Source organism: Scyliorhinus torazame, chromosome 10 (genome assembly GCF_047496885.1).
Source record: "Scyliorhinus torazame isolate Kashiwa2021f chromosome 10, sScyTor2.1, whole genome shotgun sequence".
In the NCBI taxonomy this organism is placed as follows: Eukaryota; Metazoa; Chordata; class Chondrichthyes; order Carcharhiniformes; family Scyliorhinidae; genus Scyliorhinus; species Scyliorhinus torazame.
The window spans coordinates 44,572,471-44,590,686 of NC_092716.1; the positions used below are offsets into that span (position 1 = coordinate 44,572,471).

The window sequence follows — 18,216 nt, forward strand, 5'->3', positions numbered from 1 at the left end:
TTATATGGGGTTATTGGGTTACGGGGATAGGGTAGAAGTGAGGGCTTAATGTGGGTCGGCGCAGACTCGATGGGCCGAATGGTCTCCTTCTGCTTTCTATGTTCTATGATGACAGATTTCCTTCCCGAAAGGACATGAGTGAACCAGATGGGTTTTTAACGACAATCGACAATAGTTACATTGCCACCTTTAGACTTTGCATTCCAGAGTATTTTTTATTGAATTCAAATGTCACCATCTGCCATGTGGCAGTGTCCTTGCTGGAGCCTTTTTAAACCTTGCTTCTCCTGTAATTCCAAGTCTATCCCTACATATTCTACATTAGTAGTTAATGTTCTACCTCCATTTTCTTGATCAGAATATTACCTATCTGATCCCATTTCTGGATCCGACCCCCCTGCCACACTAGTTTAAATACTCCCCAACACAGTGTTAAGCAGGGTTGATTTTCTGGCTTGGTGGTAATGGTAGAGTGGGGGATATACCGGGCCATAAGGTTTACAGATTGTGGTTGAGTACAATTGTGCTGCTGCTGATGGCCCACAGCGCCTCATGGATGCCCAGTCTTGAGTTGGTGGATCTGTTCGAAGTCTATCCCAATTAGCACGGTGGTAGTGCCACACAACACGATGGAGGGTATTCTCAATGTGAAGATGGGACTTTATCTCCACAAAGACTACGCGGTGGTCACTTCCACTGATACTGTCATGGGCAGATGCGCCTGTAACAGGCAGGTTGGTGAGGATGAAGTCAAGTATGTTTTTCCCTCTTGGTGGTTCCCTCACCACCTGATGCAATCCCAGGCTAGCAGTTATGTCCTTTAGGATCCGACCAGCTTGGTCTGTGGTGGTACTACCGAGCCACTCTTGATGATAAACATTGAAGTCCCCCACCCAGAGTACATTCTGCGCCCTTACCACCTTCAGTGCTTCCTCCTTCCTCCAAGTGATGTTCGACATGGAGGAGTACGGATTCATCAGCTGATGGTGGCCAGTACGTGGTAATCAGCAGGAGGTTTCCTTGCCCATGTTTGACCTGAAGCCATGAGACAATTGGGATTCAGACTCCACAGTTATAAATGTTAGCGAGGTTCTTTGGCAGTAACTAAAACCCATCACTCCAATAGAATGAGTACTTATATTGAAATGGACATGCCCTAACTTTTTTTTGATCCACAATGTCAGCATGGAAACTACATGCCAGTCCATACATTTGACTGGAGAGCCAGACAGCGAGGTTTTGCTCAATTTACCCAGGAGCAGCACAACTCTGCCATCAATTGTGGGATTTTCACATTTATCTGCATAATATGGGCTGGTTTAGCTCAGTGGGCTAGACAGCTGGTTTATAATGCACAACAAGGCCAGTAGCGCGGGTTCAATTCCCATACCAGCTTACCCGAACAGGTGACAGAATGTGGCGACTAGGGGCTTTTCACAGTAACTTCATATTTGTGACAATAAAAGATTATTATTATTAGGTGTGGGGCCTGAATTTCCTGTGCGATTTGTCCATGACTAATAGTCAATGCAGTTAGCCGCTCCATTATTATTACTCCGTTTTACAACCCGGTGTCTCCCAATGTGCATCAACCACTGCCCACCTTTTGGCTAATTGGAATTTGATTTAATTGAATTAAACGAAAGTAACACAGTTGTCTGTATGCTGCCACCCCCCCCCCCCCCCCCGCATTACTTCGAGGATTTCACAGATTAATCATGTTCCTGGAAAAATAAACACATATCTGTTTCATCCCCTTCCACTTCCTCAACTCAGGATCCGATTTGAGAAGATCAAAGCCCAGGGCATGTAATCTGACCGCGAAATATTCTTTCCTGGTGTTTTGGGGCTGGATAGAACACGCTGCTGCAGTGGTCCAAGAGTTAAATGGGAGTAAGTTTACTGGCAGCGGGGAAAGGAAGGCAGACCCATCTGTACCCGGCGATCGAGAGAAGTAGGTTGGTCCTTGGAAAGGCTGCTAGTTGCACTGCTGCTCTTCCCAGCTGCTGCTGTTTCTGGGAGCTTGAATAAGTACCTGAATACTGGAGCTCCCTCTTTCTCTCTCTGTCTGCCTCGCACTCACTGGCTGTCTTGGAACACAGGCGATACACGCTGAATCTAGGACTCACTCTTTCTCTCTCTCCAGGTACTTTTTGGTGGTAGCTGTTTTTTTTCTGTCTCCCCTCCTCACAGGTATATATTGCTGTGGCGGCTAGTTGGGAATATTAAACGGAGGGGTGCTGTCGACCGATATATACGGAGGCAGTGGGAATAACCGGCGGGAAGACTAATTCGCTGAGTTACATTTCCGACGGCTGATGTGATTTGAAGTATGGGTTAATATTTCAGTAGCACATCAGATTGCCTTTATGAATGATATCACAGACATTTCCTGTTCACCGCGAAGGCAACTCACGCAACTCAACTCGGGCTGGACGAGATTAGTGCCGCCAATTCAATTTCCATGTTTTAACATGAACTATCTGGCATGTGGTAGCAATTTCTCGCTGCGTGACCAGGGCACCTTGTCCATCGCTGTTCACGAGTGTGTTGCGTGATAAGTTTCAATTTTGAGAGAAACTTATTTATTGGTTAATAAAGCGCGATTAGTTAGTGTGCCAGTTCTGTGGGTAAATGCCGATGTGATTGGGCGGGGAGGAAGAAGGAGAAATTCCAAATTCAATAGAGATTGCTACTTAATCCGGTTGCGATGGATCGGAGTTCAGACCCAGAAATCGAAAATTAATGATAATGTTCTTGTAACCTGATGGGCCCCGTGTGGCCGAGCGATGATTTTGGGAGCAGGAAATTAAAATTGCAGCCTTGCTGTAATTGATTTTACAGGGGAGCAGAACCTATTGCATTTGGGCACCTATCTTTGTCAAGTAATATCATGAATTTTCTGTTCATGCTCTGCACCGGACACATTACCAGGTCTCTTATGTAATCAATAAAAGATTGTGAGCATATAGTTGGCACGATATTTATAATTCATGTACACAGGGAAGTATATAGGTCATGAAGTGGTATACACGCACTGCATACTTTAATGTTTTATATAGGTAGATAATCTATATGGAAAAGGTTCATTCAATGTATAACGCGGCTATATAAATTACATTATTTCTCATCTGTGTACAAGTTGGTGCTGAGCATCAGAAGGAGATAGAGACCCAAACATTAAATAATGAAACACATTCAGTACAAAATGTGAAGCCAGCCGTGGAAATAATACATTAGAAGGCATGTTTAATGTGGTTTTGGTGACGGCTCATGCAAGTTAGGGACGACTGCTGTCTGCGGCTGAACCGTGGTCCACTTTGAGCTCTGGCGATTGTACTGTAGGAATGCCTTTTGGGAGCAGCGTTGCTCCGGACAACTTTCAGGAGATAACCCACCTTTGGCGACTCCCTGCGCGCTGGCCAAACCTTCAGATTACTTTGCCAACCTCTCCTGTGAGTGGGATCGAAGGAGGTGGCACCAATAATTCTGTGGCCGATTGAAGATTTCCACAATACATACAGGATGATAATTCCCTGGCATTATTCAGTGACTTGGCTTTCACTGCTAATAACTGGGAAACACACCAAATAAACCTTTTGGAAACCTTTGATTCCCACAGCTTACATCAAACGTGCACACAAAATTATTTTCACTCTTATCTTTCATAAAATACAAGAGATTCTGACCTTACACCGTAGCAATTAATACCACCCACGCACCTAACAGCAGAAAAATAGTTTCCCGCTCTGACTGCTACTTTAATGGATGTTCTTTCTCGGTTTATTCTCGCTAATATTTTCTCCAGACAATTTTATCAGTGGTTCAGGTTTATCCCTTCTGTAGATTAGCTGGAGTAGCAGCTCAGTCGTTTCTCCCAGTGGAGGATCAAATTTTCCTGAATTAACATTGAAAGTTCCTCCCATTTGATGCACGAGGGCACCCTGATCAAAGCCCAGAGAGAGGGCTTTCTCTAGTGAGCATCCATAACTCTCAGAATCAATGTTGAAAACTTTCTCAAAATCATCCAGGGTTTCTTGTGCGATGGCTGAAGGTTGCTCGACATAAACTTCTTGCTCTAAGCTTCTATTCTCATGAGCATGTTGTTTTGTTTATATTGGGATTATTTCAGGAATATTACTTTAGTGACACAGACCCACTGAATATGTAAAATCACTTGGAATTTTGACCTTTGTGATACAGGATTGAGGTGTTTTATCTGCCAATGATGTAACATACTTAAGGGAGAGTAGCTGATGGTCCTTTGGGACTGTGGAGATATTTCATTTTGCAAAGTATGAAAAAAAAAGCAGAATGCTAAATCATTATTTAGAAAATATACAAAGAAATGTAAACATGCTTGGTGTAGAGAGGACAAGCAGAAGATGTCATTTTATTATTTGGTAAATATCTGCTGAAATGCAGTATATGTTCTGTTATCTCGCAACATACAGTATACATTGCCTGCTTTAGTTTGGTTTTGGCTGAGTCCAGTTTGTTCAAATCAAACAATTTTAGAATAATTTTGTACTTTGGAAGATGTGAACTATCATTTCACATATCCATTTCCCCTCCAGTTTGCCACCTCCGGCCCAATTCTCTATCCATGTCAAAAAGTTTGTTTCCAATTCCATGTGCTTCTGTTTTTCCTAACAATCTCCATGTGTGAAACCTTATCGAATGCCTTCTGGAAATCCACATAAATAACATTTCTGGAACATTAGTAGCCTCCTCAAAGTTCCAGCCAGTTTAATTAGGCAAGACGTATTCTTTACAATTCCATGCTGGCTGACTGATCAGTACATGTTTGTTCACATGCTCAGTAACCCGAAAGAAGATTTGATAACTTCCCCACAACAAATGTTAAACTTTCCTCATTTCTCACTACCCCCCTTCTTCATTTATTATTATAAAGGTAAGCTACCCAAATAGTATAAATGATTGAATATAGGAATATTTCACAATATGGTGAGGTTTATTGTGTAATAAAGATATATTTAGCATAATCTGTTAATAAATTTATGCTCACAATCTAATCGCTGTCATCATAATTCGTAAAGGGCTGAAAATTGTAGAGTTAAAGAGAAAGCGTATTTTCAAATGAATTGTAACGTGTTTGCAAATTATATTAAGTTAATATACCTGTTAAAAAGTTTTCCTAATAGCAATGAAACATTTAATTTCATAATTTTTTTTTGTGTTGTGAGGAAAGCCTGTTATAAAATTAATATCTGGACCTCAGGACATTACAAAACACATCACGTTCAATATATTTAACTCGACTGGCACACAGCAAAGTCCAAAAGGAACAAATGGCAGAAATGTCCAGTTTGTCTGTTTCATCGGCATTGGTAGCAATAATGGGCAGGACTCATAACTTGATTAAAGGGCAGAGTATCTTGGTGTTTATAAAATAACTGTGGTGGAACTGAATGGACTAGCCAGCTGTCACAAATTCCACTCCCAACATTACAAATTCGGAATATTGAAATCAACAAGCCTGATAATCTGAAAACACGGTAGCACAGTGGTTAACACTGTTGCTTCACAGCGCCAGGGTCCCAGGTTCCAGTCCCAGCTTGGGTCACTGTCTGTGCGGAGTCTGCACGTTCTCTTCGTGTCTGCGTGGATTTCCTCCAGGTGCTCCGGTTTCCTCCCACAAGTCCCGAAAAACGTGCTGTTAGGTAATTTGGACATTCTGAATTCTCCCTCCGTGTACCTGAACAGGCGCTGGAATGTGGCAACTAGGGGCTTTTCACAGTAACTTCATTGCAGTGTTAGTGTAAGCCTACTTGTGACAATAAAGATTATTATTAACAGCTTATGGATTGTTATCAAAATAAATATCCTACCTGGTGGCTGCAAGCTAACAGTATGTTATTGATTATTCATAGCCTCTGAAATGGACTACCAAGTCAGCCCTAATTGGTTGGTGAGCCTGAGTGGAGGATGATCAGCACAAGGAAATAGCTTAGAAAAGCCCCCACCCCCCTGCCCAATTTGTCAAATGGGTCCCCAACTTGCCAATGGTCCCAACACTCCAAAAGGAACCAAGTCTGCAAAATCCCAGCCATTAACTTAATTTCCCATCTACAGATACTGCCTGAATATGACAATTTCTTTCTGTTTTTTATTGTTTTCATTTAGTGGTAGACATGTGAAATGATCATAAAAAAAGTAATTTATGTTGGGTCGGTTAACACTTTTAATTTAAAAAGCTGAATCAATATAGCACCAGATGCTCACTGGGACCCTGGATCTGTTATTAGTGGCATACAGATAATAAACTGCAGCTTTGCTCGATTGCCTTCAAAGGCCAGGGATGAACTGTGAAGTCTTCAAAGTTTTATTTGTGGTTTTTCACTTCCATAAGGAAATTAAATGGGGTAGCGTGCAGGAAAGGCATTTATTTATGGAAAAACTGAAAAGAACATAAAATAATAAAATCTCAACAATGAATCTATCCTGGCATTGCTCACGGTATATCTATAAGGGCAGGGGCATTGTAGCATGCAGCATGCGATGTTACTTTGTTAATTAAGGTCGATCACAATTCTTTAAATTCTCCCAATATTGATTACAGTAAATAGGAACATCCTGTATTTAATTATAAAATAGTTCCTTTGAACCATATACTCCAGTCACTTTTCTGTCAACTTTCAAGGTGATTTTAAATCTCGGTGTCCTCTCCTAGGTCCAACAACCAATAAGAAATGCCTGTTTTGTTCTGTACTTGTAGCTCAGTGCGATATTTGATATGTGCTGTTTGGAATTTGTTTGCAGTGCCTGTCTGAAAGACAAGATGCAAAACTTTAATATTGGAAGAAAAATAAATAATGACAATGAATGATATATGATTTGATACATTGATATTATAGGTATAAGGAATGATTGGGATATAATTTGATGCATAATGATAAATGTAAATAACAGGAAATTAAGGAGGTGACAACCTGACACGTTTGAAACATAAACAACAGGAGTGAATGGGAAATTATTCCTACCCGGAATTCCTTACAAGAAAAGCATGTGGGAGATCATTTAAAAAATATACAAATTTAGAGTACCCAATTATCTTTTTCCAATAAAGGGGCAATATAGCGTGGCCAATCCACCTACCCTGCACATCTTTTTGGGTTGTGGAGATGAGACCCACGCAGACATGGGGATAATGTGCAAACTCCACACAGACAGTGATCCGGGGCGGGGATCGAACCCGGGTCCTCTCTGTCGTGAGGCAGCAGTGCTAACCACTGCGCCACCATGCTGCCCTTATGGGAGATCATTTTTAACTGTTGGATTTCCATATAATGAGAATGAATGCATAAAATGATTTGATGAAAGCTATGAATGGGCATATATAGTATTAATTTTTAATTCCATAACAAAACCAAACGTGTTCATTTATATACAGACAACTATTTTTCAGAATGACACAGGGGAGACACTTGCTTAAAAGGGATTATTTATTTTTTATTTAATCTTTTTAAAAACTTTGCCAGTTTCAGCTTTTTTTATTTCCCTTCTTTATTTATTTTAGTGTTTAAGCTTAAAGAAAGGTACTTAAATATTACGAAATCTTACAACAAAATTGAATAGATTATGTAAAAAAACCACAGGAGAAACCGATTACATTTAAGAAACTTAAAGTTCATTTATTGTGATTGTTCGTGTTAATCTCAAGCAAATGACTCAAACTTCAAAATCCTTTGAAAGATGACATTTATTACAATAAACCTTTGCTTGTATTTTCAGCTGCATTTGATATCGGCTCTGGTGCTACATTGTCTAAAAGGATTGCTTCCTGACCGGAGTCACTTCAGTTTATTCTTGGATACTGAAGATGAAAGAATCAAAGTGTTAGCAACACTTGAATCGGAGGATCCCAGAAAGGACAGAAACTGATTCCGCTGAGATAATCATTATCACCTTTATCTCTTCCAACATCTCTGTAGCTGGCTGCCCTCGTGCAAACATCTAATATTAATCCTCAGTGTTGGCTTCCTATTGTTAGCGACTCGGGGAATACTTGATCTAGTCTGCTAAGGTGTTCCCACTAAAGTTTCCTTGCTGCTGGTTTCTCAGACAGCTCTTGGTGCAGTGATGACTGAGCTGACAGGCAGGGTGTCTCCAGGCCCACTGGGTGTTGTTACAGCTCCTTGTGTGTCCAAGGTGGAGCTACGCGTTTCCTGCAAAGCTTTGCTGGACAGAGATACTCTCAATAAATCTGACCCATCTGTGGTACTTATGACACAGTCTCAAGGACATTGGGTGGAGGTAAGTGGCAGTCAATAGATATTACCTTATTAAAAGGGCAATCTCAATGTGCTTGTGCAGGAGTGTATATAGGAAAGGTCAGCACAACTGATTAGAAATAAGGTGGATCCTGAGGTCTGTTTGCTTTAAAACAGCTGGGCAAAGATTGATATGCACCGGGCTCTTTGGTAACATTCTTAGTTAAGATAGCAGATGCACTTTACCAATTCATTGGCTATGAAAGCACATCCTGAGAATGTGAAAGGCACTATATTACTCCAAATTATTTTCCTTTCTTTCAGTGTGTGTGAATGAGTACCTTGAGGAATGGAGACTCATGCTGGCTGACTCAACACCCTCTCTCTCAGTTTGAACACTGTCTAAATTTGTTCCCTCTGCTTTTTGTATGGTTCTGTTGGATAATATGAATGTCTTTGGGGAAAATGACAGAAAAACACTTCAATCCACCAGCATACAGTAATCTTCTTATCAGATCTGCTCAGTGAAGTCATAGCTGTCGACATCTAATTCAAGCAGACACAGGTTTAATGTTCTTCCCTCACATCAGGCAGGGGAGTTATTATGAGAGAAAAATCAGTAAAGCCATTCAATATCTTGGATTGAAAAGAGAAAGTACAATGAAGTAAAAGCCCGCAAAATCAAGAAAAAGCTCGCCAGCCACCACCTTGAGATGTTTTTGGTTTGCCGGGAAACCCCACACAAGTGGAAAGAATGCCCAGCAGAAGAAACTGAGTACCACAACTGTGGAAAATGAGGACATTTTTAAATAGTCTGTAGATGCAAAATTCTTATAGTTCACAGGAAGAAGGCGATGAGAATGGAACCAAATAAAGTCCAAGATGTGAAAGAGTCATAGAAAAAGAACAAATAACCTACTTAGGCCATGTTCACAAAACAGAAAGTAATTACTGGAGCATTAAATTAGAAGTTGATAGTCACATCACAGAATTCCAGTTAGATACTGGGGCAGGTGTTTCAGTATTATCTGATGAAGTGAAATGGCTTAAAACTATCACATTGCAGTCATCTTCCATCTAGTTGCATGGTCCAGAAATGACTACATTTAAAGTAATAGGACATCACTTGGTAAGATTAAGAAACAAGGAAGTCAGCACTTGGAGGTTTGCTCGATCCCAGGATTCTACTGGGTCCAAGTCAGGTGCTAAGTCGCTGGACAACGTTAACCCAGAGCTGTTGCAGATGCTAGGATATGGCAGTGAGATTCAGGAGGGGATGTCAGCAACATTCCAATGAATGCATAGCCGACTGGAGGAATCCCAAAGGCGCAGGAGATGATATAGCAATGCATGGTACCGAGGCAAGCATGCTAGAGTGGCGACCACAGTGGAAAACCATGAGGTCAGCGCCTTGAGTGGTGGTGCCCAAGGCATGGCTTAGAATGTGATGACCATGGCTGAGGGCCTTGACATCATGCCCCAATCGCTGAGGGACATGTCCCATATGCAGGTGGACATTGCTGAGGCTTAAACACCATGGTGCTGACAAGGTTGAACCACCAGGACTGGCAGAGCCAGATAACCCAGAGGCCCCTGGATCTCACTCCAGCTGTCCCTCCATCCCATGGAGACCCCCAGGGCCCTAGGGGAATGGTCAGTGAGGAGAAAATGCTGGAGGCCAACCCGGGGCCTGCCACCGAGGAGAGGATGGTGGTCTCCAATTCTCAAGGTCAGCGGGCAGAACAGGGTGGCATGTCAAGGCCGGTGACACAGGTAAATTGACCAAGGCCTTCTGGCTTCCAGAGCCATCCGCCAACGACATCAAAGGCCAAAGGGCATGGAAAGCAGCAGCTGCCTCTACCTTTGGTGTACTTCCTGGGGACACAGTTAGATATAATGGTAGACAACATAAGAGCAAAAAGATTGAGGTGAACTGAGTAGGCACTGGGCAGCACTGGAGAGTGGGGTCAACATCTGTAGTTAGGTGAAATGATAATGTCCAATGTTCACTACTAAAACAAGTTAAATCTGATACATGTGAAGCCTCTGTTATGTTAATCTTCATAGCGGACCTGTCTGCACCCCAATTCCTGTTGCCCTCCGATGCCCGCTCCCCCGCTCCCTCAGGCATAGTGGTCCAAGATAAAACTTCCCCTATGCAGGCCCTATTCAGAGGATGGGTGTGAGCGTGTTGTCAGCAGAAAGACAGGAGTCAGACTTTGGCATAAACCGCGCGGAGTACCAGAGCTTACATCACAGCGAGTGATCATCACTTTCCTGCCTTATATATTGACCCGCTGATAGTGTCGACACAGGTCCATCACCCTGGAGTGATGTTACACAGACATTTAGAGGGTGGGTCAGGGTAGTTGGCGGCGGTGGTGGTGGTGGTAGGGGGTGGGGAGGGTGGAGGGGAGGGAGGGTCGGGAAATGTGGAAGCGTTGAGGTAGGATGGGAATGTGGGGAAGGAGGGAAATGGGGGAACAGGGGTAGGATGGGAATGGAAGGGAGGGGTAAGCTGATGGAAAAAGCCTCCTCCTATGAGAATCGGGTAAGGATGAGGGTCTCCCTGGTTCTCTGGGTATGCCCGATCCTTGCCGCCACCTGTCCTCCATCCTCCAATTCCTCCTGTGGCTCCTCCCCGGGCTCATTCTCCATCCTTTTCTGGTCCACTTCCTCCTCAGACGAGGCCGCTTGTCCCTCCTCCTCCAGCATATCACCCATTGCTGTGTCAGGTTGTGGAGGACACAGCAGACCACCACAAAGCGGGAGACCATCTGGCGGGGGGTGTACTGCAGTACACCACCAGAGCAGTCCAGGTATTGGAACCACATTTTGAGCAGTCCGATGCACCGCTCAATAACAGCATGGGTGGAAACTTGTTATATCGGCTCTCTGTCTCGGTCTCCGGCCTCCACACTGGGTGTTGTCAGCCAGGACCTCAGCGGGTACCCCTTATCCCTGAAGAGCCAACCTATCATCCTGGGGGAGTCCTCGACGACACCGGGGATCTCCATATGTCCCAGGATGTAGCTGTCATGCACGATCCCTGGCAAGCGTGCACGCATGTGAATAATTCGGAGGAGCTGGTCACATGCAAGTTGAACATTCAGGGAGTGGAGCCCTTTCTTGTTAATGAAGGACACGCAAGGCGATGTGCATGCCATCAATTACCCCCAGGATCTGGCAGGGGTGACCCTGCCAATGGCGGAGAATCCTGCAGCCTAGGCATCTTATTGCGCCTGGTCCAGCTCAAAGTTGATAAAGTCTGACCAGGCATACAGGGCTTCCATGACCTCACAGATGCACTTGTGGTAGCTTCTGAGGGGAGGCAGTGGCGTAGTGGTATTTCCGCTGCACTCGCAATCCAGAGACCCAGGGTAACGCTCTGCGGATCCAGGTTCGACTCCCACCATGGCAGATGGTGAAATTTGAATTCAGTAAAAATCTGGAATTAAAAATCTAATGATGGCCATCTGTTCATTAATGTTGTGAGGGAAGGAAATCTGTTGCCCTTATCCTGTCTGGCCTCCATTTGACTGCAGGTCCATAGCATTGTGGTTGACTCTTAATTGCCCTCAAGAATGGGCAATAAATGTTGGCCCAGCCAACAACACCCACATCCCATGAACAAATTTTTTAAAAATGCTGCAAAAGTCCCCGCTTGACCCCTGGAATGAACCCTTTACATAGACGTTCAGGGCTGCGGTGACCTTAAAGGCCACCAGGAGCAAGTGTCCTCCTCCTCCACAGGATGCCAAATCCACAAGGGCGTGACACAGGTGCCCCACTGTCTCTTTGTTGAGACGGAGTCTCCTGAGGCACTTGCTGTCAGTCATCACCCCAAATGACCATCGATGCCTGTACACCTTGGGCTATTGCTGGTGTCCCCCTTTGGGTTCTTCCTCAGCCTGATGGGCGGCCAGGTCTTCTGGGTGATTGCCGGCCCCCTGCACATGGGGTGCCGCCTGCAGCCTGTGTCGCCGAGCTGCCGCTTTCGCCCACATATGGACGCCTGGGCTTCCGCCAGCACCGTGAAGACAGGCTGCGCGGGACCTACATCATCAGCCAAATTGTTACACCTGTAAGGAATTGGAGGAGGGAGACCGTCAATCAGTTAGGGCTTCTACCCCGGGGCCCTCAAATCCCCCAAGTGTCTCCCCCCTTATGTGTCACGCCTTCTCTCAGATTGCCATCCAGTGAGCAAGATGTGCTGTAGTACCTGGCTCTGCACACTCATCCCCGGCCACAGCAGGAGTCATTAGACCACAAACCCCTACCGGGAACATTAGGGAGACTGTGCTCAAGTGTCCTCCCCTGATCCACACACTCACCCTAAGGTCGTGAGGGTATCCTCAGTGATGAAGCCCAAATCCTGGGTGGGATTCTCGGACCCCCTGCCGGGTCAGAGAATCGGCGGGGGGCGGCGTGAATCCTGCCCCCGCCGGCTGCCGAATTCTCCGGCGCCGGAGACTTGGCGGGGGCGGGTATCATGCCGGGCCGGTCGACAGCCGCTGGCAGTGACCCCCCCCCCCCCCCCCCCCCCCCCGGCGATTCTCCAGTCCGCGATGGGCCAAGTGGCCACCCGATTTCTGCCGGTCCCGCCGGTGTAAATTAGAGTAGGTCCTAACCGGCAGGACGTGGCAGCGCGGGCGGCCTCTGGGGTCCTTGGGGGGGGGGGGGGGCGGGGAGATCTGGCCCCAGGAGGTGCCCCCATGGTGTCCTGGCCCGCGATCGGGGCCCACCGATCCGCAGGTGGGCCTGTGCCGTGGGGGTACTCTATTGTTCCGCGTCGGCCGCTGTGGACCTCCGCGATGGCCGACGTGGAGATGAACCACTCCTGCGCATGCGCTGGGACGACGCCAGCACACTCTGACGCTCCTGCGCATGCGCCAACTTGCGCCTGCCAGCGGAGGCCCTTTGGCGCCGGTTGGCATGGCACCAAGCCCCTTCCCCGCTGGCCGGCACGGCGCAAACCACTCCGGGGCTGGCCTAGCCCCTGACGGTGCAGAGGATTCCGCACCTTTGGGGCGGCCCGACACCGGAGTGGTGCACGCCACTCCGTCCCCCCGGGAACTCCCCGCCCCGCCGGGTAGGAGAGAATCCCGCCCCTTGAGTGTTTGATTGTTGACTGCTGTCTCTATGGTGCTGACGCTTCTAGAGTACAGGCAAACTGTTCAGGGTTCAATGTTTTATTGAAATGCTAGGCAATAACACTTGTCTGAGACGTGGCACGTATACCCATAAGAAGCCACTTGAGAATATTTTGTTTATTAAATGGTCAACAGTAACAAAAATTTGAAAATCAACAACATAACATTCCACACATCACACTAACCATTAAACAAGGAAACGTCACCGTTCCACATTGGTACCAAACTATATCAGCTCATTTTCACACAAAAAAAACCAAACACACGGAGCGCGATTCTTCGTCCTGCCAGACCCGTTTTGTAGCCATGTAAAATGGCTAACTCCCAATTAGGATGGCCAAACCCCGATTTAAAATGGCGAACGGAAGAGGCTGATGGGTAAATCAGCCAACAGGACTCAAACAGACAGCTGCAGGCAAAACAGTGTATTTGCCTCTGGGGAAGCCAGACCGAATCGATACCTACAGCCATCAACACAACAACACACCAGCCATCTGCATAGTAAGTAGCAATCCCGGGAACAATATGCTGCAAATTAGTAACACAAAGCCGACCCAGACTTTTCGGCGCCAGCAGGAGCTTACACAAAGAGAGGTGAATGACCACCTCAATCAAGGAATCGCTCCAGCATTGGAGAATATTGAACCAAGTGATTGGGACCAAGTCCAATCACTTGGAACCAGGTACAAGGTCCGCCCCGAGAGGGGAAGGCCCTGGGGACTATAAGAATAGGGGCCAAGTTCAAATCGACCCTTCTTCCCTTCGTCTCCTCTCCGCACACTTGGAGACCCTTCTGCTGACCTTCTACAGCAGCCGCAAGAACGTAAGTCTTACTCCAACGCTCGCTACGAGATAGGCACTCCTGACTATCCACCTGTACCAGCTTTGAATCCTGCAGGCTCAGAACCCATACGAAAGGCCATTCGTTTCCCTGACCTGGTGGGCCATTTCCAAAGTTAAGTATTGGCCTGTTAGTTGTAGGAAGTAGCTTAGAAGTAGAATTAATGTATAAGTATTGATTACTGTATATAATAAATGTGCGTTGATTTAACTCTTATTAAGCGGTGTGTTGGATTATTGATCATTACTCGGACTTGAACCACGTGGCGGTATCAGAAAGATACCTGGCGACTCAAGAGCAAAGGTAATAGTGACCACAATTCTGTGACTTTCACTTTAGTAATGGAGAGGGATAGGTGCGTGCAACAGGGCAAGGTTTACAATTGGGGGAAGGGTAAATACGATGTTGTCAGACAAGAATTGAAGTGCATAAGTTGGGAACATAGGCTGTCAGGGAAGGACACAAGTGAAATGTGGAACTTGTTCAAGGAACAGGTACTACCTGTCCTTGATATGTATGTCCCTGTCAGGCAGGGAAGAGATGGTCGAGTGAGGGAACCATAGTTGACAAGAGAGGTTGAATGTCTTGTTAAGAGGAAAAAGGAGACTTATGTAAGGCTGAGGAAACAAGGTTCAGACAGGGCATTGGAGGGATACAAGATAGCCGGGAGGGAACTGAAGAAAGGGATTAGGAGAGCTAAGAGAGGGCATGAACAATCTTTGGCGGGTAGGATCAAGGAAAACCCCAAGGCGTTTTACACATATGTGAGAAATATGAGAATGACTAGAGCGAGGGTAGGTCCGATCAAGGACAGTAGCGGGAGATTGTGTATTGAGTCTGAAGAGATAGGAGAGGTCTTGAATGAGTATTTTTCTTCTGTATTTACAAATGAGAGGGGCGATATTGTTGGAGAGGACAGTGTGAAACAGATTGGTAAGCTCGAGGAAATACTTGTTAGGGAGGAAGATGTGTTGGGCATTTTGAAAAACTTGAGGATAGACAAGTCCCCCGGGCCTGACAGGATATATCCAAGGATTCTATGGGAAGCAAGAGATGAAATTGCAGAGCCGTTGGCAATGATCTTTTCGTCCTCACTGTCAACAGGGGTGGTACCAGGGAATTGGAAAGTGGCGAATGTCGTGCCCCTGTTCAAAAAAGGGACTAGGGATAACCCTGGGAATTACAGGCCAGTTAGTCTTACTTCGGTGGTAGGCAAAGTAATGGAAAGGGTGCTGAAGGATAGGATTTCAGAGCATCTGGAAAGACGCTGCTTGATTAGGGATAGTCAGCACGGATTTGTGAGGGGTAGGTCTTGCCTTACAAGTCTTATTGAATTCTTTGAGGAGGTGACCAAGCATGTGGATGAAGGTAAAGCAGTGGATGTAGTGTACATGTATTTTAGTAAGGCATTTGATAAGGTTCCCCATGGTAGGCTTCTGCAGAAAGTAAGGAGGCATGGGATAGTGGGAAATTTGGCCAGTTGGATAATGAACTGGCTAACTGATAGAAGTCAGAGAGTGGTGGTGGATGGCAAATATTCAGCCTGGATCCCAGTTACCAGTGGCGTACCGCAGGGATCAGTTCTGGGTCCTCTGCTGTTTGTGATTTTCATCAATGACTTGGATGAGGGAGTTGAAGGGTGGGTCAGTAAATTTGCAGATGATACGAAGATTGGTGGAGTTGTGGATAGTAAGGAGGGCTGTTGTCGCCTGCAAAGAGACATAGATAAGATGCAGAGCTGGGCTGAGAAGTGGCAGATGGAGTTTAACCCTGAAAAGTGTGAGGTTGTCCATTTTGGAAGGACAAATATGAATGCGGAATACAGGGTTAACAGTAGGGTTCTTGGCAATGTGGAGGAGCAGAGAGATCTTGGGGTCTATGTTCATACATCTTTGAAAGTTGCCACTCAAGTGGATAGAGCTGTGAAGAAGGCCTATGGTGTGCTCGCGTTCATTCACAGAGGGATTGAATTTAAGAGCCATGAGGTGATGATGCAGCTGTACAAAACTTTGGTAAGGCCACATTTGGAGTACTGTGTACAGTTCTGGTCGCCTCATTTTAGGAAGGATGTGGAAGCTTTGGAAAAGGTGCAAAGGAGATTTACCAGGATGTTGCGTGGAATGGAGAGTAGGTCTTACGAGGAAAGGTTGAGGGTGCTAGGTCTTTTCTCATTAGAACGGAGAAGGATGAGGGGCAACTTGATAGAGGTTTATAAGATGATCAGGGGAATAGATAGAGTAGACAGTCAGAGACTTTTTCCCCGGGTGGAACAAACCATTGCAAGGGGACATAAATTTAAGGTGAAAGGTGGAAGATATAGGGGGGATGTCAGAGATAGGTTCTTTATCCAGAGAGTAGTGGGGGCATCGAATGCACTGCCTGTGGAAGTAGTTGAGTCGGAAACATTAGGGACCTTCAAGCAGCTATTGGATAGGTACATGGATTACGGTAAAATGATATAGTGTAGATTTATTTGTTCTTAAGGGCAGCACAGTAGCATTGTGGATAGCACAATTGCTTCACAGCTCCAGGGTCCCAGGTTCGATTCCGGCTTGGATCACTGTCTGTGCGGAGTCTGCACATCCTCCCCGTGTCTGCGTGGGTTTCCTCCGGGTGCTCAGGTTTCCTCCCACAGTCCAAAGATGTGCAGGTTCGGTGGATTGGCCGTGATAAATTGCCCTTAGTGTCCAAAATTGCCCTTGGTGTTGGGTGCTCTTTCCAAGAGCCGGTGCAGAATCAAAGGGCCGAATGGCCTCCTTCTGCACTGTAAATTCAATGATAATCTATGATTAATCTAGGACAAAGGTTCGGCACAACATCGTGGGCCAAAGGGCCTGTTCTGTGCTGTATTTCTATGTTCTATGTTCTATGTGATAGAACAAGAGCAATTAAACTAAGGCTAAAACGAACAACAGTTTTCTGGTGCGGCGCACCCCCGCTGGCAGCGGGATCCTCCGTCCCGGTAGCCGACCAATGGGGTTTCCCATTCTGGCCACCCCCCACGTCGTCGGGAATCCCACGGACGTGAGTACGCTGCCGGCGCAGCGGAGGATCCTGCCGACGGAGAATCTCGCCCAAGGTATCACCCCTCGCAGGTTCGTCAACAGAAACGGCGGATAAGCCTGAAAATGCGTTATCACGTTCAGAATTTTGACATAGAAATGATCCGTCCATTAATTTGTTGCTTGTTCCACATATCAGCGCCATTCACAATCCAGGAGCCTCAGCTGTGCAGGCCCTCCCACACAGCCCAATGTCACTGGAACCAAATCCTGGCATCCACATATTCCACTGGTGCTCATGGTGCAGCTGAACACCCTTGACCCCAGCCTGTTTAACCCACGGTTACATGGCAGCTACATGCAGCACCCACCAAACTAGCAAAAAAGCATCAGCAATCTGTGAAAGCATTTCTTCAGCAGCGTCAGCAGGCGGCACATTTGGAACAATGTCGTGCACCAAGGTCCCGCAATGTCTTCTTGCTTCAAACCGGAATTCCTTCTGGGCTCATACGTTCCCCTGAGCCCGGTGTTCCAGGAGCCAGGTATCTGAGAAGAAATTGTCCTTCTTTCCGGCTACAGAAAAGGAAGGAAACTGCAACAGCAGCCTCCAGGCATCTGCAGCCATCAGCAGGAGCAAGCAGCAAACACAACCTGCAGCTATGAAGTGCTCTCACAACTAACCAGGCCATTTCCTTATTAGCTATAACCTTCAGCTATGACATTAGAGGCTGCTCACAGTCAAAGGGAGTTAAAGTGGCCTGTGGTATATAACCAAGAGCATGGCTCTGTCCTGGGAGAGTTTGGTCAGACAGATGGTCAGCAGCTGTGGTTACCCCTGTTATGGGTATCCACAATATTTAAAGATGGCTCAAAGGTGAAAAGCCCCTCACCCCAACCCCCTCCAACCCGGCACAGGGGCGACCCCCGTCCTGGAAAGCTTCAGCCCCCCAACTACGCCTAACACCCCGCGGTCTATTCCCCCCACC

At 46.1% G+C, this 18,216-nt stretch overlaps 1 protein-coding gene across 1 annotated transcript in view; it reads left to right on the top strand.

Annotated features, from left to right (window-relative positions):
* The first annotated feature begins 1,793 nt into the window (after positions 1–1,793).
* Positions 1,794–18,216, top strand: part of cpne7 (copine VII) — a 371,941-nt gene continuing 355,518 nt past the window's right edge. Inside the window, exons 1-2 of the mRNA XM_072518053.1 lie at positions 1,794–2,146; positions 7,756–8,277. Of these exons, the coding sequence (XP_072374154.1) occupies positions 8,104–8,277 (174 nt within the window). The 5' untranslated portion in view covers positions 1,794–2,146; positions 7,756–8,103. The remainder of the gene's footprint in view (positions 2,147–7,755; positions 8,278–18,216) is intronic.